The sequence below is a fragment of the Suricata suricatta genome, chromosome 1 (assembly GCF_006229205.1).
Source record: "Suricata suricatta isolate VVHF042 chromosome 1, meerkat_22Aug2017_6uvM2_HiC, whole genome shotgun sequence".
Lineage (NCBI taxonomy): Eukaryota > Metazoa > Chordata > Mammalia > Carnivora > Herpestidae > Suricata > Suricata suricatta.
In genome coordinates, this window is record NC_043700.1 from 96,717,314 (window position 1) to 96,741,134 (window position 23,821).

At 41.8% G+C, this 23,821-nt stretch overlaps 1 protein-coding gene and 1 pseudogene across 1 annotated transcript in view; both read left to right on the forward strand.

The window, feature by feature from the left end:
• Positions 1–579: 579 nt before the first annotated feature.
• LOC115273562 lies at positions 580–943 on the forward strand (annotated as a pseudogene).
• A 14,414-nt stretch (positions 944–15,357) lies between these two features.
• ANXA5 (annexin A5) overlaps positions 15,358–23,821 on the forward strand; it is a 23,717-nt gene continuing 15,253 nt past the window's right edge. Inside the window, exon 1 of the mRNA XM_029951189.1 lies at positions 15,358–15,415. Coding sequence (XP_029807049.1) covers positions 15,358–15,415 — 58 coding nt within the window. The remainder of the gene's footprint in view (positions 15,416–23,821) is intronic.

The window sequence follows — 23,821 nt, forward strand, 5'->3', positions numbered from 1 at the left end:
CCGGCATCAGGCTCTGCCTCTCTGTCTGCCTTTCCCCACTCATGCTCTCACTCTCTCTCAAATAAATACACTTAAAAAAAAAATAAAGAAACACAAATAACTAAGATACATAAGGAGAGAATAACAATGGTAGTGCTATTTGTATCTGTAATATTTTATATCGTTATTTAAAACTATGTGTAATTAACAAGGTATTAATTGTAACTAGGTTTTAATTGGTAAAGTACGCTTAAAATTTTTTCTATAGTTTGAGATACTTCACAGTTAAAAAGAAAATCAACAGACAGCCCTAATATACAGACTCAAGGCTTACCATAGCAGAAGAAGGTACTCCTGCTAGGGAGCCCGGAGAAAGGCACTAACCCAGAATGACAGGAAGGGGTTGGGGGTAGGGGGAGTTGGTTTCAAAAAACTTCCCAAAGCAACTGACATCCAAGCTGCCACCTCAACGCTGGTAGCCCTGGCGGTGGGGGCTGCAGGTGGAGCTGTATTTCCCTAAGAAAGTTAGGGGGATTGCTCTTTGCGCCATCTTGGGACCTGTGGAGGCCTGCTGGGAACAGGACTCCTGAAATGACAAATATGTCTGGGAGGCTGTGGTCCAAAGCCGTTTTCGCTGGCTATAAGCGGGGTCTCCGGAACCAGAGGGAGCACACAGCTCTTCTTAAACTTGAAGGTGTTTATGCCCAAGATGAAACTGAGGTCTATCTAGGCAAGAGATGTGCTTATGTGTACAAAGCAAAAAACAACACAGTGACTCCTGGTGGCAAACCGAATAAAACCAGGGTAATCTGGGGAAAAGTAACTGCTGCTCATGGAAACAGTAGCATGGTTCGTGCTAAATTCCAAAGCAACCTTCCTGCTAGAGCCATTGGCCACAGAATCCGTGGGATGCTGTACCCTTCCAGGATTTAAACTAACTGAAAAGTAAATAAATAAAGGTGTAGATTTGTTAAAAAAAAAAAAAAAAAAAGAAGAAGAAGAAGAAAAAGAAAAAGAAAAAAAAAGAAAAAGAAAGTTAAGGGGATTTGTGATATGTGTGTTTGGGGGAAATCACAAAGACCCTATAAACCATGTTCTATGAGTCTAGATCTCATACCAAGGTTTAAGGGTGAAACTTGAAGGGTGTTGAGCAGCTGGGCACAAGCAGATCCTAGGGGACCAGGTGAGGAATCTGGGGTCTGTATTTAATTCGTAGAAGCTGGAATTCTCTACAAAATGGTCCCCACCTCCTACTCACCGAACCCCACAATGATGCCTTTCTGCTTCACCGACCCTTTTCTGCCCTCCCCTCCGCAGAGGCAGAACAGTGCATTTGTTCTTAATCGCTTTCCCCTTTCGTGGCACAGGCCCCTGGCCTTTCCCGTTCTGGGCTCAGTGTGTCAAAAGCTCCTTTTCTGTCTCAGCAGCGGCTCCCATCTGTTCCACTGCAGCCCCAGTTCACAACTGTGAAGACTTTGTCAATATGTGTTTTCCCGTTTCGTCTCCTTTCTGTGCCAGAACCCGTCCTGCCCCGCACGTGTGGGATGCCTGGACGCTGAATCACAAAGGCAGTGGCCCAGACTCCTGCCTACTGCGCTCAACTTGTTTGCTGAGCTCCGCTCCAAGGGCCTTTCTGCTGTGCGGAGGGTCCCCTCCCTGTGCAGCGTGTTTGCTGAACCTGGCCGTCTCCGAAGTGAGGAGAATGGAATGTTTTTCTACCCAAGTCCAGCTTGAGAGAGGACGGGGCTTGTGCTAAGAATCAGCGGGTATTTATCGTGGCTCAGGTGGCTAAGGTTTATTTTCCACAATGGTAGTTTTTGGAAATATTTATTTAGTTTCACTTGTGTGATGTGAAGGCTCTTTCAGTTTGGTGTTCTGAATCCCTCTTCTAGAAGAGAGGTTATCCTAATGGGGAAACATAATTAGATTTTGGTATTATGTACTATTTTTAGTGCTCTTTTTATAGAATGAAGTAAAGTTTACATGTAGTGAAATGAACATAAATAAATCCTAAATTGTGAGTTTTGATAACTGTATACACCCATGTAGTTGTTATCCAAATCAAGATGAAGAAGGTTTCCATCACTCCCAGGAAGTTCTCCTGTTTTCCTTTTAGTCAACTTTACCTCTACAAAAATACTTTTTTTTAAAAAATGTTTTTATTTATTTTTGATACAGAGAGGGGCAGAGAGAGAAGGAGACACAGAACAGGAAGCAGGTTCCAGGCTCTGAGCTAGCTGTCAGCACAGAGCCTGACGTGGGGCTTGACCCCACGAACTTGAGATCTGACCTGAGCTGAAGTCAGAGGCTTAACTGACTGAGCCACCCAGGCACCCCCAAAAATACTTTTGATTGTTATTGCTATAGCTTTGTTTTCATGTTCCTAAACTTCACATAGGTGAAATCAGATAGAATGTATCTTTTTTGTGTCTTTTTTCTTTTGTTCAACATGTTTTTGAGATTATTCTATGCTGTTGTGTTCTTTTCTATTGCTGAATACCCTTCTATTACATGAAGAAACAATTTATTTACCTATTCTCATTTTAATGACCGTTTCAGTTCTTCCTACACACTAAAAACTTCAGAACTTTTCTTTATAGTGGAGAGTTTTCTTTATGAAATCAAAATTACATTTCTAACTGATTACCTAGAAAATTAGAATTATAGCCTCTGTATTCTGTAGACTCTGATTCTTGGAAAGATAGAAATTTGAATATAAAAAGTGTGTCTTGATGGTCCTTTAATTCCCAGTCTGAGTTTTAAAAGCCATATTAAATAATGCTAGAATTTGAACTGTTTCTTTACATATTACTGTGTGAACATTGAACAGCTAATTCACTCAAACACATTTTTTAACACAATTATTTTTACTGTGTTTCAAGATTAAATTAGAGAATAAAACAGTTCATGAGTATTATTCAAAAGCCAGGTGAAGCTTGAGTTAGAAAGACTGAGCTCCCTAAACTTGGAACTTGGGTCTAGAATTTCATTTATGTTGACTTCTGTAACTAAAGTATTTGAATTAGTCATCTGTTGCTCTGTAACAGATAACCCCAAAACTTGGTGGCTTAAAACAGCAAATAATTTTTTAATGTCATCATTTCTGTGGGCTAGAAATCCAGGAGCTGGTTAGTTGGGTAGAGGTGGCTCAGGGTCAAAGTTGCAGTCAAGATGTCAGGACATAAGGTTAAGAGGAACCTTAAGAAAGAAAAATAAGAGAAAAGATGCTTACAATGGGCCCCTTTTTTTTTTTGAGAGAGAGAGAGAGAGAGAGAGAGAGAGCAAAAGAGAGAGAAAGAGAGAGAGAGAGAGAGAGAGAGAGAGAGAGAGAAAGAGAAGAGAGAGGAGAAGCAAGGCTTGATCGCTTGATCTCACCCAATATGGGACTTGAAATCACCAACCCTGAGATCATGACCTGAGCCATCTAGGTGCCCAACTTACAATGGGTCTTGAAGGAGGAGTAGCAGTTCACCACCTGACCTGAGAGAATGTAGCAGAAGTTAGAGGCCGGCAGGAGAGATAACAAATGCCAAACCAGGAAATTTTCAGTAGTTTGTTACCAAGAAAAGAGAGGGAGTAAAATTGGAGGCAAAGTTCGGGAAGGTCATTGTTCACATTGCTAAAGAATTCTATTTTCCACAGCAAGTGGGATCAGCTAAAATATAGATTTTAAGCATGGAGTAACACAATCAGATTTGCATGTAGAAGGTAAATTAGAGGAGAGATTAAGGGGCTAGTAGAAAAGTATTGTAAAAGCAAGTGGGGAGAGAGAGCCAATATAACACAAGGAGAGGAGTTATTAGAATCCTTCCCTCACCCGTGGTGGTGGATGGGGTTGGTGAGGGAGAGTGAAGGATTCTTCACTCTGAAAGTGATAGGATTCTGCTAGAAATAGAAATACTGGAAATACTGCTAGGATTCGGCATGAGTGACTGAATAACACTGATGTCTTTAACCAGGCCAGAAAATGTGAAGGAAAGACTTGATCTCAAAGGAAAAATGGTGAGTTAGGTTTGGGCATGTTGGTTTTGAGTTAGCTATCCGATCTCCTGGTTGAGATATTATGATAGGGAAAGATAGGATTCAGTAGGCAGAAAGGGAGAGGCTAAGGCTTGAAGATCCCTGGGTGGGGAAAAACACTTATTTTAAAACATTTCTTCTAGGAAGCTCTGACCTCAAGCATACTCCCTCAGGTGTAAATTTCCCCTTAAAAATTAAACAGACACCACCTCCTGCCCCTCAGGTTTCCCTGAGAAATGTGACAAACAAAAGACCTGACTAAAAATAAGTAGACCATAAAATATATGACCCACAAGGAACGGTATGGCCATAGACCACCCCTCATACAATGAAAATTAGCCAATAAAAAAGGAATGAGTAGGCATTTCGAGTTACCTAGCCAATAAGGGTAGAACCTGAGAAGGAACAGGGGGAAGGAGAGGGGCCCACCCAAAGCCTATACAACAAGGACCCTCGCCTATAATTGCAGGTATTCACTTTCAGAGGTCCCCTCTCTGTAAAGAGAGCTTTCATACTGTTGTAACTTTCTGATCTTGTACTCTAATAAAACTTTTTATTCTGTGTCCCCTTCTCATTCCTCAAAGCAGTGAGACAGCAGAACCCTGGGCACTGAGGTAAAAAAAAAAAAAAATCCTGCAACAGGTTGAGTAGCAAACAGGTAGATAAATGTGTCTAGCATCACTTGGTGATTTAGAAGTGTAGTTTGCTATGGGTAGGCCTGCAGCAGGCTGGGTAACCTGGTAGCAAATGGAATCTAGAGCTGTAGCTAAGCAAGGAATCCCTTATATAGATCAGTGGTTCTCCACTAGGGACAATTTTGCCCCACAGGGGACACTTGCCAACATTGGGAGATATCTTTGTTTGTCACAATGTGTGTGTGTGGGAGGTGTCACTGACAAATAGTGGGTAGAGGCTGGAGATGCTGTTGCATACTCTTTGATGCACAGGACAGCTCTCTTTGTCCCCCAAACAAAAAATGATCTGGCCTCAAATGTCAATAGTGGCATGGTTGAGGGTCACTGGCCTGGCTCAATTGGAGGAGCATGTGACTCTTGATCTCTGAGTTGTAGTTCAAGCCCCACGTTGGTTGTAGAGATTACTAAAAAAGAAAGAAAGAAAGAAAGAAAGAAAGAAAGATAGAAAGAAAGAAAGAAAGAAAGAAAGAAAGAAAGAAAGAAAGAAAGATAGAAAGAAAGAAAGATAGAAAGAAAGAAAGATAGAAAGAAAGAAAGATAGAAAGAAAGAAAGAAAGAAAGGAAAAAAAAGAGTGTCATGGCTGAGAAACCCTAATTACAAAAATAATCTCTTCTAGGATATTCTCCAACAGATCATGTGATTATAGTGAGTGATGTGACTAAGATGTGTGACCTTGCTGGCCCAATCAGAGTTTCCTAAGTTGAACTCAGGAAAGAAAGCTTTCTTGGAGCTGGAAGAATATGATTCTAAGGTAATTGTAGCCATGTTCTTGCCACAGAAGAAAGCGGTCTATGGAGAGAGAAAATGAGACAGAGCTATCCACATGTTATTAGTCATACTTTCGCTTTATTGGCATTTTTTCCCCTCCTATGAACTTAATGTGGGGATGCAGTTTCCTGCTCCCATAAAGTTGAGGCTACAGCTGTTTGCCAAGCACCTTGAGGCTAGAGAGGACCTGTGATTCGGTTCTGCCACTCGGAACCAACATGGGAAATTGATTCAGGAGAGGGTAACCTTGTCAGGACTGGGCCAGGCCCAAGTCCCCCTTGGCTACTAAATACTGTGTATAGTTGCAAGGCAACTGTGTATCTCATAGGAAAATCATGGACAAAATAGTAGACTCTTGATAGTGGCAGAAAAAAGAAATCATTCAGAGCTTAGAGGTTCGAACACGTGGTTTGTGAAAGGGCAGGGTGATGTGCTGTGGTGTCACAGTGATACTGTTGGATCAATCTGGCAGGATTTTACCCTAAATTAAAAAAAAAAAAAAAAAGACCATCACCACTAACCAGGCATGTCTCCCATGAAGCCTGGGGAGATTTGAGAAGCAACCCCCTGCCCAGACATCTCCCAAATTGGTGTCTGCTGGTGTGTTTTGCTGACAGCATTGTCCTTAATATTATTTTACTGTAACTGCCAAATTTATGCAGCAGCATGCTTATTTTTGCCAAGGCTCCAACTCAGTTGTAGCAGTCTGGGTTCAGTTAAGAAAAGAAAACCACTCTGTTTAATACAGTTGTGAAAAGTTTAATATAAGGTATTAGTGGCTTCACCAACTGCTTAGGAAAACAGCAGCACAGATCAAGGAAACTACCACTGAATAGCTCAGTCTGAAGTGCCAAAGACAGTAGGGGTTCTCAAGAGATTGCCAGGAAGTGGCAGCAATCCTCAGAAAATCCACTAATTGTCCTGTTCTGCAGCTTTCTATTGGGAGCCACCAGTTCACCAGACCTTTTCAGGAACTTGCTGGGAGTTTCATGCCTGGTTCATGCCTCTGAGTGCAACTCTCAATCCTACTGCCTTCCAAATCTTGGCAAATGCTTCTCATTGGCAAATGCTAGCAAGGGACTCTGGGAAATGTAGTTCCAGGCTTCTCATCCACAGGGAATAAGGGACCTTGAAAAGATGTGTGGATGCTGCCCAGCACCCTAGTAGTGTACTTGGTGTGACCACTTTAGCACAGTAAGGACACAAACGATCCACAAAAATCCACCTTCTGGAAATCTTGCAGAATAGCGTGGAGAGATCTAAGCTTTCAGAGGCAACAGATCAGAGCTTCTAGCGTGTTTACCTCATGCATAGAGTTTGCCAGTGGTAGCTTCTTCACTGGAGGAGTTGGCGGTGTGAATTGGGCTTTGTCCAGCCTCTGCATGCCCACCAAGGATGATTTCCTAGTCCTGCCAGACATTGTGCCAAGGTGCCTAAAATCCTTTAATAATTTTTTTTTTTGCTGGTTTTTTGTTTTTTGTTTTTGCCTGGATGGCTTAGTTGGTTAAGTACCAACTCTTGGTATTGGCAGGTCATCATCTCACAGTTTGTGAGATGGAGCCCGGCATTGGGCTCTGTGCCGACAGCATGGAGCTGGCTTGGGAGTCTCTGTCTCCCTCTCTCTGTCAAAATAAATGAACAAATAAGCGTTAAACATATTAATTTTTTGCTTATGATATTTGAATGGGCTCTATTGTTTATAGTTAAAGATCCTGCCAGATATCTTAAAAAAAAATCCCTCTTTTCACCTAAGGTAGCTTCAGTTGGGTTTCTGTCACTTGAAACTAAGAGAGCCCTGATGTAAACAGCTTTGTTAATTTGGGCTGAGAGGAAGAAGCTAATGGAGGGAAAAGATTTAAATACAGGTAAAATTAAGATCCTAATTCTGGAGAATTAACCTTAAATCTCAGATAGGAAGAGGATCCTCTTACCCTCTGAGAGAGAAAGGAAGTACGAAGGGGTGTGATGTAGATGAGATTGTAGGAGAAAGTTGAAAATTCACGACAAGTAAGCTCCTTAAGTAGAAGTTAAGGCCATCTACTGGGAGAAAGGGGAAGGCCAGGATCTTAAAGAGAACAGTGAAAGACCAAAATCAGTATCATGACGGGTGGATACAACTGAGCAGGAGCATATTTAAAGAGTTGCTAAGAAAGGCTGAGGGTCCCACGGAGACTGATGATCCCAAATTTGTTACGGGGCCAATCTGTGGTATGATTAGTTGTGTCCAGTGACACTTAGCAGCACACACATAGGGGCAGGTTATGGTGGGGTCAGGTGAGTGTGACAAGTGAGGACAGTAGGCTGGACTGAGAGGGTGGGAATAATGATAAGATGGTGTCTGTAAGACTCCTGATAGGCCACGGGTTGGACAGAGAAGACTGTGGAAGAAGGAGGAAGACCAGGAGGCTGGGTGAAAAGAAGAACAACAAGTTTGCATGATGTCAGAGGGTAACAGGAGATGTGGTTGGGGTGGTGAGAGGGTGTGGATGACAGGAGGAAGCTACCAGTGAGGGAGAGTCAGACTGGAAGATTTTAGAGGAGAATGGCGGTGCCCAAGGTGTGAGGATGACAATTACAGCATCCTTCAGACGGTGAGCTCTCTTTGTCCCCTTTCTCAGGCAAAATCCCTCCTCAGTTGTTCTTCCCTGAATATCCATTCTCATCTCATCCAAGTAGTAAGATTGCATAAAGGGGACAAAAGGACTATTGTAGTTCCATGCATCACATGCCTCATTTCCTGTCAGACTGACTTCCGGGATGGATACATACCCACCCTGCAAAGGCTTTCCTTGTAAGAGCCTGCTTCCTTCTCTCTGACCTCTGCCCCAATGTTAATGGCATTCTGCTGTGTCATCTCATGTAATCTGTTGGACTGAGTGCTCTCACTGGATAGAGCCCATGTATTTTCTTTTTTTTTTTAACCACTGTATACTCACTATACCAGGGTCTGACTCAATAAATCTGTTGGTGAAGAAAAAACCCAGATAAACCATAAACTGATCCCAGGAGTGGGGAGTGGGCTGAGGTGGGGGGGGCGGTCAGAGCTGAGAAATTAACTTTTGATAGGACAGCCTTGTAGCAGTGGGGCAATGGATTCATAGGGACTTAATTTTGGTTTTTGAGTGGGATGGGTGGGGACTGAATCATCAGCATGGAAGATGAGGGTGGGGTTTAGTGGTGAGAGTTTTTGGAAGAATGAGGAATGAGAAATTGAAACCAGTCTCCTTGTTATTTTTAGGCATTAAATAAATGATCTCATCTAATCCTATTCACCACCCCATATTAGGAAAAATCAAATCATTGTCCAAGGTCACATACAAGATCATAAAACAAAACCTTACCCACCCAAGGACAAGTCCTCTCCAGAATTCAGAATCCTCATCTGAGAATATTATCTATTCCTCTGGAAAAATTCTCTTACAAGGTTTCCTTTTAATTTTTTTTTCAATCTTCCTCATCATTCTAATATCAATGGTTTGCAGTTAATAGCAACCATTGTTAAACATAAAAAACCCCACACCACAATGAATTCATTCATCCACTCACTCATCCTTTCAAAATATTCAATGTGCAGCTACTAAATGCTGGGCACTATGCTAGGTGCTGGGGGTTCAGCAAAAAAAAAAAAAAAAGAGAAAAAGAGAGACAGGATACTTGTACTTTTATAAGTAGGATGAGTATTTTTATTGCTTGTTATTGCTCATAGCTCTGAAGATTTCAATCAAGCTTAAAACATTCTATCTGAAAGATTCCTATGAGAATCATTTTTATCTGTTTATCCAAGACCTACATTCCAGTCTCCTGCTAAGGAATTTGATTTACATTTTACTGGATAAATACAAATATTCTTTTGAATAAAGAAGGACATCTAAAGCTAAGAATCTCCTGAGGATTCTCTGCTTGTAATTTCTGGTGAGCACATGGATCTTATAAGGGGAGATTAAAAAGTCCTCTAATACTTTAGCACCTTTGGCTCAGGAAAAAGTTCTGAAAGTAAACCTGGACCCATTTTCCCTAAGGATACTATACACACTTTAAATCTAAAAGGCAATGCTAGGGAGCCACTGGAATGCTGTCTGCATTCCAGGATCACAGCTGAGATGCCGACATGATGAGGCAAACAGGGTAAAGCCTACAGAGGAATGCGGCCTCACCTCCACTTCTCACCCCAAGATGCTTATGGATGGACGAACTGAGGCCAGGTAGGTGGCTTGAACTAAATTCCAAGTGGTGCTTCTGAAGTCCTTGGCACTATCAGATGGGGACTGTGGGGGCTTGCTCGTATGTCAATAGGGGCCACTGATGGAAGACTCTGGATGAGGAAGAATTGGAGGCAGAGGGGAAATGGCACCAGGAATCATCAGGTTGGGACCCAAAAGTTGGGGCCTGCCAGAATTGATAAGATGGGCCCTGCTGCAGGACAGCAGTGGCACCAAAGGAGGTCAATTTTGTTGTCATTGTGAGAGTGGAGGCTGAATCGTCAGAATAGGAGCTGAGAATTGTAAACTTTTTGAAAGGAGGAAGAAACAGGAGGAATGAAACCAATCTTTCAAACCAACTGTTAAGCATCTTCACAAAGTAGCTCATTTAATGCTTACCACTACTTTATTATTTTTAAGAGTATTTATTTATTTATTGAGGTGTGGGGGAGATGGCGTGAGTGGGAGAGGGACAGAGAGAGAAAAAGCGAGGAGAGAGAATACCAAGTAGGCTCCTCACTGCCAGCATGGACAGAGTACTGATGTGGGGCTCAAACCCATGAACCATGATATCATGACCTGAGCTGAAATCAAGAGTTGGACACTCAACTTACTGAGTCACCCAGGCACTCCCCCTAACTAGCACTTTCGATAAGGAAATCCAAGATCACACACCTGGTGCATAGCACAGTGGGGATTTGAACCCAGTTCTCCCTGACCTCAGAGGCTGTGTTCTTTCCAGCTGTGGTCTGAGAGGCAGGCCATTGCTGCTTTCCCTTTGTGTCTATCCCCTACCTCACCCTGAGGCATACTCTTGTTTCCTTGGCCTTTTGCAATTCATGTTCCTTTCTCTCTTTCTTCTTTAAATAATTACAGTTTATAACAACTAATTAAACAAAATTAAATTTAAAAGTAGAGTACTTGAAAGATTTGTAGTCATTTAAAACACGAGGCTCCCACTCTTCTACAATTAGGGAGAACTTGTACTTATGCAGAGTCTACTACCCATTTTTTCTCTCTTTATTGATTATTATATTTAAGAGAAACAGTAGGGCAGTGACTATATGATCAAAATATTAGAGTTGAGAGATGCAGAAACTGTAACACAGAGAAGCTTAGTAACTTGTTTAGAATAAATTGGATAGTTCCTGAATGATCCAAATAATTAAGGGCAAGAGTGAAAGCAGAAGAATCCCGAGTTTACAAGTAAATTGAGTTTCAAACGATTGTTTGTAAATCAGTTATTCGACATTTGGTATATTTCCCTAATGAAAAGAACATTTTAGGTGGAATGCAACGTGATTATCTCATCAGAAAATAGTTAACATCTATTATTTGTACCCAAGAACAGTACAGCAAACAACCCCAAATTATTACACAATACTTAAATTTTAACACAACATAAAGACAATACACTGAGTGAGAAGAATTTTGATTTTAAATGCATGAAAGAGAAGGCTTAGTTAGGAAGATAAGAGAGTTAACTATCTGGTAGAGATTCTGAGGATGACTTTTGGATACTGATCAGGGACTTTTGGAAACGAAGCACAGATACTCGTTTTTAAGAGATAGTAAAGGAAATTTCCCGAGTGCCCATTATTTATAACACACAGGAGTTAAACAAATAGGTCATTCAAAATCCATCAATTAAATATACCATTCAAAGCAGATCTAAATGGCAGTTTCTCTTTATGCACTTTTCACTCCATGCACAAAAAGGTACTTTCCTTCTTTTTGTTTGCTGTACACCTAACCAGATCATCCTTTCTCTTCTCATTGCCTGGTAAAATGTCTTCCCTCAAAGGCTAATTCAAATGCCACATCAATTTTTAAAATCCCTTGACAAAATATTAGCTGTCCCTTCAATGAAACCAGTTGCATTTTGATTGCATTTCTTTCATGATGTACAGTGTGTTTCCTGTTTTCATTTTGGGGGCTCAGTAAATAGTTGTCAAATACAATTAAATTGTGATATTTCAGATTTCTCCTCAAGAAGTGCCTTCAGACCACCTTTGTAAAATAGTGTTCCCCACACCCCCGTCCCTAGCCCTGCTTTATTTTCTTTATAGCATGTATCATACTTGACATAATAGATATTTATTTTCTGTTTCTTCCACCATAACATATGACCTACTTTGTTTCATTTACTACATCATCCTTTCCTCAGTATCTAGAACTGCGCCTGGTCCAGAGCAGGAGTTGAATAAATTTATGTGACTGGAAGTAGAAGAAATATCAACCGGGACATATCAAGACACTGGCTCTAATCATTCAATTATTCCTACCACTATTTAGCTGTAGGACACTGGGCAAGTCATTAGCCCATGATGGGCATTTCCCTATAAAATCAATAAGGTCCAATGTAATTTCATTACTCTGACAGTAGGAAGGGAGAGAGGGAATGTAGAAATTGAGTTTAAGGGGCTCCTGGGTGGCTCAGGTGGTTCAGTGACTGACTCTTGGTTTTGGCTCATGTCATGATCTTGTGGCTTATGAGTCCAACTTTGCACTGATGGTGCTGAGCCTGTTTGGGATTCGCTCTCTCTTTCTCTCTTTGCTCCTCCCCCACTGGTTCTCTCTCCCCCTCTCCCTAAATAAATAAATAATTTTATATTACAAAAAGAAATGGAATTTAAGTAGATGTGTACGGGATAAAGAACGCTAGAGGCAAAAGGCAGGGAGAAAGCAAAGAGCATGTGAGGAGGGAAAGATGCAGAAAAAGGGCTCCTTTCAGGTGCACGGGCCTGTCAGGAATGCTGTGGGCGCTGGAGGCCACACAGGGATGTTGGACTGGTTGAAAAGAGGCTTCTGGGAAGAGAAGAGGGAAGGCAAGTTGAAGGGGGAGGGTATGTGTATGTTGCAAGCTCCATGTAATTTCTAGTTTTGCCTTTCCATCTAGTAAACAACCACTCTGCTGGGACTTTGTTAGGGCCTATTAAGCACCTTAACAGGTGAAAGAAAATGAGATGCTCTTTCTTTCTTTCTTTTTTTTTTTTTGCAATTTTTTTGAAGCTTATTTTTATTTATTTTGAGATAATGACAGAGAGCAAGTGAGGGAGGGCCAGAAGGACAGGGCAAGCAGGCTCTACACTATCAGCACAGAGCCTACCCAGTGCCAGGCTCTAACTCACAAACCATGAGATCTTGACCTGAGCAGAAATAGAGAGTTGGGTGCTTAAGCTAACGAGATGTTCTATACAAGAATCACATTTGTTCTCCATTTCATTTGACAAGACCTCTTCTTTATTCCCCAAAGTGGACTAGATTCCAGTCTCTTATCTTGAATCTCCACAGCACTGCTCTTCTCATCTGAGAACATTTTATCTACCCCGTCTAGTGTTGCAAGGTTGTCCTCTTGTCTCTCCTCCCCCACACCAGTAAGTCTGTGAAGGACACTATCTTTGCTTTTTCTGTACCAGCCCAGTACAGTATCTTGGAGCCAGTCTGTCTCTCTCCGTGTGTGTCTCTCATATACTTACATATTTGATGTTGAACAAATACAGAGTAGAGGTGAAATTTAAAAAAAAATTTTTTAATGTTTTATTTATTTTGAGACAGAGAGACAGAGCATGAGTGGGGGAGGGGCGGAGAGAGAGAGAGGGAGAGAGGGAGAGAGGGAGAGAGGGAGAGAGGGAGGGAGGGAGAGAGAGAGAGAGAGAGAGAGAGAGAGAGAGAGAGAGAAGAATCTGATGGCTCCAGGCTCTGAGCTGCCACGCGGGGCTCAAACTCATGGACTGGACCGTGAGATTATGATCTGAGCTGAAGTTGGATGCTTAACCAACTGAGCCACCCGTGAAATTTAAGTTTTGTTAAAATTTCAGGCTGGTTTGTAAAATAGGAACTGACCCAAGCAGAGGTTTTGAAATTTCCTACATAAGCTACCAAAGAGCTATATACATTCAAAGGAGGGTTATCTAGGAAGCAACCCTGACACTTTTTGTTTGTTTACTTAAAAACAAACTTGGGAAATGTCCCTCAAAACTTCACTCTTATTCTATACTATGGTCAAAGACTCACTGTCCTTGGCCACAGTGACTTTGTCTTGCCTTGCAAAAAGTCGCCTCAGCCACGCTGTATCTGAGCAGCTCCGTGAGGCCACCACCCTCCCTACAGTCACGGAAAAAAGAGAGGTCCCAGCGACCCCAACCCAAAGCCTGGGCCAGAGCCCCCACGCCCTTCCCGCCGCGCGAGGACTAGGCGTCCAGCGGCCGCTTAGGGAGCCGCGCCTCCTAGCGCTTCCAACACAGCCGCGGCCCGACCCCACCCAGTCTGCGAGGCCTGGGACCGGGAGAGCCCCACGCAGGCGCAGTGAGGCCGGGGAAGGGGCGGGCCCGGCCCCCGTGGCAGGCCGCGGGCGGGGCGGGGCGGGGCGGGTGGCGTTTCCGTTGCTTGGAGTGGGCCGAGAGCAGCTGCCCGGAGCCTGCAGCGCTCGCATCCCTGCCCTGCCCCGCGCGCCGCCGTCCCGCGCCCCCGCGGCTTCCCCGGAGGTTCGGAGCACTCGGATCCGTCTGCCACCCGTGGGTGAGTGCTCGCCTGGCCGGAGCGGGGGCTCCGTCCGGAGAGGGGAGCTGCGGGGAGGGCCGGTCTGCGCTCGCTAAGTCGGCCGTGTCTCTCTTCTCTTGCAGGTTTGCATCACCTTTTCCTGACCTGAGCAGTCGCCATGGCACAGGTAGGGCCGTGCGCCCCCGCGCAGCCTCGCATTTGCCAACTTTGTAAGCTGTGGCAAGGGAGTTCTAGAATTCGTCCGAAAGCCAAAAAAGTTTAGGAGAAAGCGCAGTCTGCCTTGGAGAAATCTGGGACACCTTTCCTGTTTCCCCTCTCGTTGCTTCACCCGACCCCTTCCCTGTGCCCCGGCTATTCAGCGGAGTGCCCGCCGGAACCCGCCCGGTGGCAGCCGGAGGGCCGCTGCCGCGGGTGACGTGGCCGGATTTGTGTGCGCTCCCTTTTCGTGAGTGAGTGTGTAAAAGTGCGCCCCCGCCCCAATCCAAAGAGCCGCTAAAATTAGAACAGAGCAGGAACCGCGCGTAGAGGTCAGGTGAGCCCTACGCCTGTCTTTCCTCGTCTTTCTTTGCCTGCCTGCCTCCCTCCCTTCCTGCCTCTTCATTTTTCTTCCTTTCCTTCTTTCCTTTTTGTTCCCTGCCGTTTCCTGTATTATTTTAATACAATGCGTGGGCCTTGGTTTTTTCCAGTAGAACTCTAGTAGGCTTTTTCCAGTTGCTCAACCCAATTTTATTGTTAGTTGTAGTCAGGTTTTTTTTTTTTTTTTCATGCAAAAGATTAAACAGAAGAGCTGCTTTTCTTAAGTAACGAACTCGTGGAACGAGTTCTAAATTGAATTTGCCTTTGGATTGTTTCAGAACTCGATTACCTAATATTTTTAAAAAATTTCTTTAAATGTTTTATTTATTTTTGAAGGGAAGAGAGAGAGACAGAGGATGATTGTGGAAGGGGCAGAGAGAGAGGGAGACACTGAATTGGAAGCAGGCTCCAGGCTCTGAGCGCTCAGCACAGAGCCCGCCCGACACGGGGCTCGAACCCGGGAACTGCGAGATCATGACCTGAGTTGAAGTCGGGCGCCCAACCGACTGAGCCATCCACCCAGGCGTCCCTTGATTACCTAATATTATTAGCTTTTTTATTTTTATTTTTTTGATGTTCTTAACATTTATCGAAATTGCAAGAAAGGGGCGCCTAGATGCCTCCGAGGTTGAGCATCGACTTCAGCTCGACTCCGGTCGTGGTCTCAGGGGTTGGTAAGTTGCAGCCCCACTAGGGACTCTGCAGTCATTGCGGAGCCTATCCTCTGCCTTCTGTCCTCTGTCTCCTTCTCTCTGCCCCTCCTCTGCTCTTGCGTCCTCTCTCCCAGCTCTCTGTCTCTCTCAAAAATAGACAGTTAAAAAGTGTAGGAGAGAAAAACATACTTTAATTTATACTGCAGACTTTAAAAAACTGACAATTTTGTACAGTCTTTTGTGAATAAAATATCACTGCTAACAACTCCACCCCAAAACTAGTTTTACAGATCTCAGCAATCTAACTGGCTCTTCAGCGTCCATATACCTTTTTTTTTTTTTCAGATAATTGTTTTTTCAACAAGTGTACTAATTGCTCAAAGCCCTCCCTTTATGCTCTTCATTTATTAAAAAACAAACAAAAAAAACCTCTTATCAAAACTGAATAGGGTTTCATGGTTCTTACCAAGAGAAAATGGGAGGATTATGATGATTTGGTAACTTAATAAAGTTTATACAGTGTGTCCATTCTTCCTCTTTTGCACTTAAGAAATACTACAATTAACTGCTTCTATTACTTCAAGTGGAAACTTTGGTTTAGGTTCCTCTCCGTATAAAGGATACTTTTATGTGAAACTAACTTTCCTTCATTGAAAATTATTTTTCTTATCTTGATATGCTATGTGGTGATGTAAATGGTGAAGAAACATGCATCAAAGAATAATTCCCTTTATACTTGCTCATTCGGCTGTTTCTTGAATCTCTTTTATAAGCTTACCCAGTGATGTCTGAAGTGTTTCAATCAGTTCCTCTTAATTATGTAGATTCCAGATAGCCTGAAGGAACAGATCTTTCCAATTGTGGACATTTATAATTTAAAATAATGAAAAGTGTAAAAGCTGCTATACCTATATAACTTCAGAGGATGGTGGCTTATATTACAAAATTACGTGCACGCTCTCTCTCACAGTATAACACCAGGACTGTTTTCTATCAAAACCACAGTTTTTGGTGATCATTAAAGTTACAAGTAATGTTAAGAAAGCTACAGTATTGAATTTTGCACTAACTTAGTTATTAGTTATTCTTGGAAACCATGGAAGTAAAGTATTTTGTTAAAATGTTTACTATTAGGATACTGTTTTGTTGTTTTTATACTTACTTTAAGGAGTTGCACTTTTATTGTTAAAAAAGTTCCCTTGGACCCCAGTGTAATTGTAGGAAAGCTGAAGTAGCTTCAGTGTTAGGTTTCAAATGGTTTCTATGGTAGTAGTTTCTGTGGTTATGGGAGCCAGAGACCTCCCCTCCACGGCCGTCTGTAGAATAGTGAAATCAGATGCCTGAGACATAGAGGTGTACATTTCAGCAATTTAAAATGTGTCATTAAATATTGTCTCTTATTTATTGAAGAATTAAAATGTCACCTCCCACAGCAGTTATTCTTCATGGTTATGAGCTGTACTTTCCATACCGGTGTTCCTGTCTTTTTATTTGACCTTGGGACCACCCTGCCATTCACAGTTCACAGAAATCCAGGAAATCAATGGTGTAGGTAGTTCCTGGGCTTGACTGTCCTGTTAAGAATTTAATGAGAAAGCGTTGATGATCTTTGATAGATAATTGGAGTTTCTTTTTGCTATAAACAAATATTAGGAATACTTTATACTCTTGTGTATATTTATATTAATATTTAAAAAAATTTTTAACCTTTTATTTAGTTTTGAGAGAGAGACAGAGTATGAGCGGCAGAGGGGCAGAGAGAAAGGGAGACACAGAATCCAAGAAGCAGGCTCCAGGCTCCGAGCTGTCAGCCCAGAGCCCGACATGGGCTCGAATCCGTAAACCATAAGATCATGACCTGATCCAAAGTTGGACACTTAGCCAACTGAGCCATCCAGATGCCCCTATATTAATATTTTTATATCAATGCAAATTTTTTAGCTAAATTTTACCCTAATGATGTCAGTCTAGGGGGACAAAGCCATGACAACTATTGGGAACTCCATAAAAACTGATTTATATTGTTGTGTTGGGTGAATACATTCAGAGCTGGAGGTGTTTGTGGAATAACCTCCGCTCGAGCCCTGCCCTTCTTTTTCTGGTCCTAGTCCTCCTCCACTAGCACTGAAATAGCTGGGGGTCTACCAACCGTTACGGAGAGGAGAGAAGTAGTCTAACATGAGGCTTCCTAGTCTTTCTCGAAGGTAACACACTGATTAACTGTATCTTCTCCATGACATACAAGAAAACTCTGAATTACAATTACATGTAAACAGTTCGTGGACAATATTTTTTTATATCTTTGAAATCATTCATTTGAACAGTTTTAGGTTTATATGGTTTGAAACCATAACATTTGTGTTATTTTAGAATAAACCTTGCTAAGTGAAGGATACATTTTTATGATTATTGGACCACTAACATTTTTCTACTATGCTAAATTCATGTATAAGCTAGCTCAAGATACTAAGGAATGGCTAAAAAGCTGTTAATTGCCTGAATTATTTATTTATAGTAAAATATTTTTTGAATACTTTTATCTTTGCCACAGTCAGCTTTGTGATTATATAAATGTGAATTTTTAATTAGGTTTTAGGGTTATTTCCTCAATCTGACTTAACCATATTTTGGGTTGGTTTTCTTAAACTGGACACTGACCTATTTCTCTCTTATTATTTACTTGCTTAGGCAGGTTTTTAAAATATCTCTATTTAGCTAGAGCTAAATTATTTCATGGATATTCTAATTTATTTTAGGTACTTAAAAGTGCATTTTGTACTTCTCTATTCTTTGGTTTCAAAAAATCAAGAGTTGGATGTATTCCAGAGATGAAGGATCCATTTAATACATTTTAATGCAATTTAAGTCTTTTATATTTATAATTTTCTTTATGAGAATGAAACTTTAAACATACAGATTTTGGCTAATCTGACCTTAGCTTTATGTATAGTGTTGTTATTAAAGGTTAATTTAGACCAGCAGACATGTCATGAAGCAAAATCAGGCTACCTAATTTTTTCACTAGAAATTTCATGAACATCAGAGTTCTCTCTCCTGTACATACTTAAATTGTGCAAGGTTCGATTAGAAATTTTTTTGGTTTCAAATCATTGTACTGTGACAGTTTATAAAAAACTAGCAGGATCAAATGTAAGTAAATAGATTTGAGATGAGTTTCATGCTAGAGGGGTCAATCAGATATTGATTGCATCTTTTCCAGCCATTTATCTTAAGATCAGATCTCTCTGTAGTGATCCCTTTTGGGGATAGAACAGGATTACCTGTTTACCTGTGATCTGTACTGTTTTGGGTTAGTGTCTCAGTTCCTGATTTACTTGATTTACCGGGATTTCCTGTTTACCTATGATCTGTACTGTTTTGGGTTAGTGTCTCAGATCCTGATCCTGATTCCTTTAACTCCTGTTTACATTTTGCATGCTGAGGAAGAGCTAGATCCAGAACTGCTTGGATTCTTTGCAAGCCACTGAGCAATTCATTGGCATTCAGCAGACCTTAATCTATTCCCTTATCTAGATCTGGTGCCTTTGGCCACAGATGGCAAGCTAGCGAAGTTGGGCAATCTGTGGTTTTCTTCTTTTAGTGACTTAGAAATTTAAAATGGTAGAAATATAACAATATATTTATATTATAGATCAATTTCTGAAATCAGTTTTATTTAGATAATCTATATGTTATTCCATAACTTCACAAACACATCAGTTGATCTTTTTCAAAAATTTGTGCTCCTAAGACCTTTGTTTTAAGTGGTTTGTTTTTTTTGGATCGAGCCTTTTAATTCAGTATTTTATATAGTATGTAAACCTATATACAATTGGCATACTGGAATTAATGCACTTTCCAGTGAGTATCATTTCTTTGAACACCTGTTCCTAACTGTTCTCTTTACTTCCCTTTCATGCATGCATTCGTGACTGTATGAAGGTTTTTGAGTTCCCACTATGTGCCAGGTATTGTTAGACGTGGGAATTAAAAAAGAAAATGGAACCAAAGTTTAGTGATATAACAGATGCATTGCCAAGTCCATTGTATGCATTATTTAGTGCTCAAAATACTATTTCAGAAATAAGTATTACTATTTCAATTTCACAGAGGAGAAAACTGAGGTTTCTTAGCTGGCATTAGTCAGATGGGACAAGGAGGAAGTCAGTATACAGTCAGATGCTGTATGTAGAGGCAACCACAGCGAAAGTGAATGCTCAGGGGGATAAAGGAGTATGGCGGGGCCTGGACCTGCAGGCAGTATGGTATTGCTTGAGCGAAGCTGCAGTCAGGTGGGGAGATGGAGCCCTGTCTTGGAAACAGATGCCAGAAAGAGCTAAAGGATAGGAACCATTTTGTAGGTAAGGAGAGCTGTCAAAAAGTTGTAAGTTGGGGTATGCCAGGATTCGATTTATGCTTAACAACAGTTTCCCTGGTGCCAGTGTGATGTTGCTTGAGGGCTGCAGAGACCCCATGGTGGTTCAGGGATTGAGGGAGGAAGGAGAGAGAAGCTGGATGTTGGAAGACCAGTTAGGAATCTGCTGCTGTGGTTGGTCCCAGTGAAATCTTGAGGACTTAAACTAGGCAGTGGCTGGGACTTTAGGTAGGGGACTGTTGGGGAGAGAGTGGGCAGATTGGATGCACGAGTGGGGTGGTCATTGGTGGTGAAGGGTCTGGTCAGGGTCAAGATGAGTGGCTTGCTTGACTGAGTGGTTTGAGGAAGGAATACAGGTTTGAGGTGTGAGCTAGGGTTAGGGTTAGTAGTGGATTTGTGGAATTTGAGTTCTTTATAAAACATTTAGGAGGTTCTGTCTAGTCAACAGCAGGGTATATATGATCTTTAAATCCTTTTTCATCCCTGTAGGTCTTTTATTTCTGTATTCTTTTTCTCCCTACACCTAAAAATGGTTTGAGGCTAACGTTTCCTATTTTTGGGTAGGACCAGCCATGTTTATTGGCTTTCTGCCCCTTGTTTACATACAAAAGGAAATAAAGTTGTGAATCCATGCACACTCTTCTCTAATATGAAAAACCTATAAGCTTATTTTCTGAAGCATTGGTAAATGAATTGGTTACTGATACATCTTTTCAAGTACTTTTGGGAAGTGACTGGGGCGTGAAGGCAGAGTTCTGCCATTTGACTTTCCCATTCCCCATCATTCTTGGTGGTGGCCTCCAGGGGCTTTTTGTGAAACCTGAGCCTCAGAAGAAATATTCTTAAAAACCAATATACAGCTGCTTAGAACTTGCTCGGCTGTTGTGGTTTGCTTCATGGTTTCTTGCTTCCTAATTAGTATTAGTGTGGAATGTTGGGTAGGTGTTTGATTAAGTATTGATAACACTGAACTGGAAGACATTTAAAGAGGGCTTTTAAGTTTTCTTCTGTGTCTTAAGAAAAGCTTCAGTTTAAAATGTTCCAGACAGGTGAATGTTTTCTCATCTTTAAATTTGAAGTTCTTTTTTTTTTTTTTTAAGAGATAGAGAAAAAGAGTGTGAGTGGAGGAGAGGTAGAGAGAGGGAGACCCAGAATCTGAAGCACAGAGCTGTCAGCACAGAGCCTGATGTGGGGCTCAAACCCATGAACTGTGAGATTATGACCTGAGCTGAAATCGGACACTCAGCTGACTGAGCCATCCAGGTGCCCCTAAATTTGAAGTTATTTCTGTGTTGTTTTCCTATTTCTTTAAATTCTGTCTAGAAAAGCAGCCCTTCACTTGTGTTTTGGTTTAATTTTATTCATTTTACTTTGGCATGCCTAGTCTTTGAAGGTAAAGAACTTACTCATTTAGAATAAATGAACAAAAAAAGTCAACAAAACTATAGAGCTCAAAGAGTGGGTAATTTTGAAGGTGAGAGTTAAAAGAGGGAATTATAGGTTTTGGCCACGTATCATCTGAGGAAGTATAATAATTTCCTTGATAAGGCATCGGTGGGCAGGAGTGACGGTAATTGAGGACAGGCTGGGGAATGGGTGAAGGGAACAGTACCTACTTATTGTTGGGGTTAACCTGGGTAAGGTATAAATGTTTAACTTGAGGCCAGTGGGTACTATGGGAAGGAGGAGAAGCCCTCTGGTGTGAGTCATGGAAAGTCACATCTGCCCAGTGTAGACACTCTTGTGTGGGCAGGGATAGGGTTTGGGCAGGATGTCCAAACAGAGTTTCTGCCCTTGTGACTCATGTCTGACTCACTTCTGGTCCGTTACTACTGCTACGTGGCTTTGGCCGGCTTTGACAATGACTCGGATCATGTGGAATGTAGCACGTGTTTCTCAATTTCTAGAAAGCTCTCAAAAATACAACCAGCAGTTATTTCTTCATCGTTAGTAGCTGAGATTCTGAGGATACTCCTCTTCCATCTTTTACCTCATTTCCTTCAGTCTCAGGTCAGATGTATTTTTAAGGCAAATCTCTTTTGTCGCTCCTGTTCTTAGCCTATCTACTAGCAACTTCATAGCCTATAAATTGGATAAAGTATTTTTTAGATGTTTGTTTATTTATTTTGAGAGAGAGAGAGAATGAAAATGAGGAAGCGACAGAGAGAAAGGACCTAGAATTCCAAGCAGGCTCCACACTGTCAGCTCAGAGCCAGATCTGGGGGCTTGAACTCATGAACTGTGAGATCATGACCTGAGCTGAAATCGGGATTCAGATATTTAACTGACTGAGCACGCAGGTGCCCCTGGATAAAGTTTTTTTTTTTTTTTTTAAGTGAGTTAAAAAAAAAAAACCCATATTTGTAAAACTGGAGTTCATGGAGATGCTTTGCCTTACAATTCACTTTTCACTGTTCTCCAATCAGGCTTTTCCTACCACCAAAAATCTCCTCATTACTAAATCCAGGGAACCCTTTTCACTGTCACCTCCTGTTTGACTTCCCTGTGCTTTTGGACACTGTCTTTTCTTCCTTTTCTCCCGGTTCATTTTTCTCATTTGTCTTCTCCATGCCATCACCCTCTTTGGAGGTTTTCTTTTTGTCTTTGGGAGGCCTGACAGCCTCATGATTAGTAGCCCACAGTCCCATGGCCTGTATTCAAGTATCAGCTCTGGCTACTTGCTTGCTGGTCCCTTGGATGATTCTCTAAACCTTTCTAAGGTTAAATGAGGTTTCACTGAGATGATCCATGTGAAGCTCTGAGCACTGTGCTTGACTCATTGCCACAGTCAGCAGATATTAGCTGCCGCTGTGATTGTAGGTGACCTTCCCTTCCTTGCCGGCCCATTTCCGCCCTACAAATCCTAAGTACTGCCTTCCCTGATAGCCTCCTCATGCAGCTCCAGTGTGCCCTCGCAACTGACGAAGCCTGTTTCTCTTCCAGTATGCCTGCTGGGGAGAAATGTGAAACCAGGGATCCTGTTCCTTATCCAAGAAAGGAATCATTACAATTAGTTCCCTTCTGCCTTGTCCACTGTTCCTTTCCATGTCCTTTTTCTTTCCATGTCCACTGTTCTTTACTTTGATCAGGTCTTATCTTCTTCCTGTGTTAGTTGTTTCTAAAATAGTGTCCCTGTCTCCAGTCTTGCACAGTCCATTCCGTTGTCTCCACTGCAGTCCTATAATATTACTGTGTAGAATCAACATTGTCCTTTCCTATGTAGATGTCCTCTATGACTTCCCCTTGCCTACAGGATGAAGGCTGCACTTCTTACCATGGCTTTCCAGCTCCTCTCGCTCACCCCACTGACCTTCCCCCCCCCCACGACCTTCCCCCCCTCCACGACCTTCCCCTTGTTTGTTTATCTATACAAACTGCTGGTTGCAGTCTGTTTGAAATCTCATCCCATTGTCCAAAGCACCAGATTTTTTCATTCTTTCATGTTTTCATGCATGCTGAGTTATACCTCCCTCTACTTCTCTACTTTCCTGGACCTGCCTTGGAAAATCACCTTCTAGATATTTTGGGAGAAGTTTTTCTGATTTTTTTTGCATTCTTCCCAGCTCAGTCCTTCCTTTATGTGTATATGTACCCAGATTAAACCTGTGTGTGTGTGTGTGTGTGTGTGTGTGTGTGTAAACTCTACTGCACTTGATTATTTACATGCCTCTCATTTCCTCTTGACTTTAGAGATTATCAGGGTTTTTTTTAGTGATTAGTAAAATACTTGGCATGTGGAAAACATTCAAAGAATGGTTATTGAGTGAATGAAGAAGAAGACTGGTGAACTAAGTCATCTGTCCATCCTAAGTTCTCACAGTTCAGAGAACCTGTGATATTTATTCATTTTTAATGATGATGTATTGATGGTGTCTTCATAATCAATGTGAAGTGGTCCCACTAAATGGAGGGAGACTACAGTTTGTCCTGAGAGATATGACTTTCCCAATCCATGCCAGTTTTGAAGGACCATTTTCTCAAATCTTGATCAATTTCTCTCTCAATCTATTGCTCCTTTTAATTATGTTGAACCATGTGAAATTGCCAGAAAT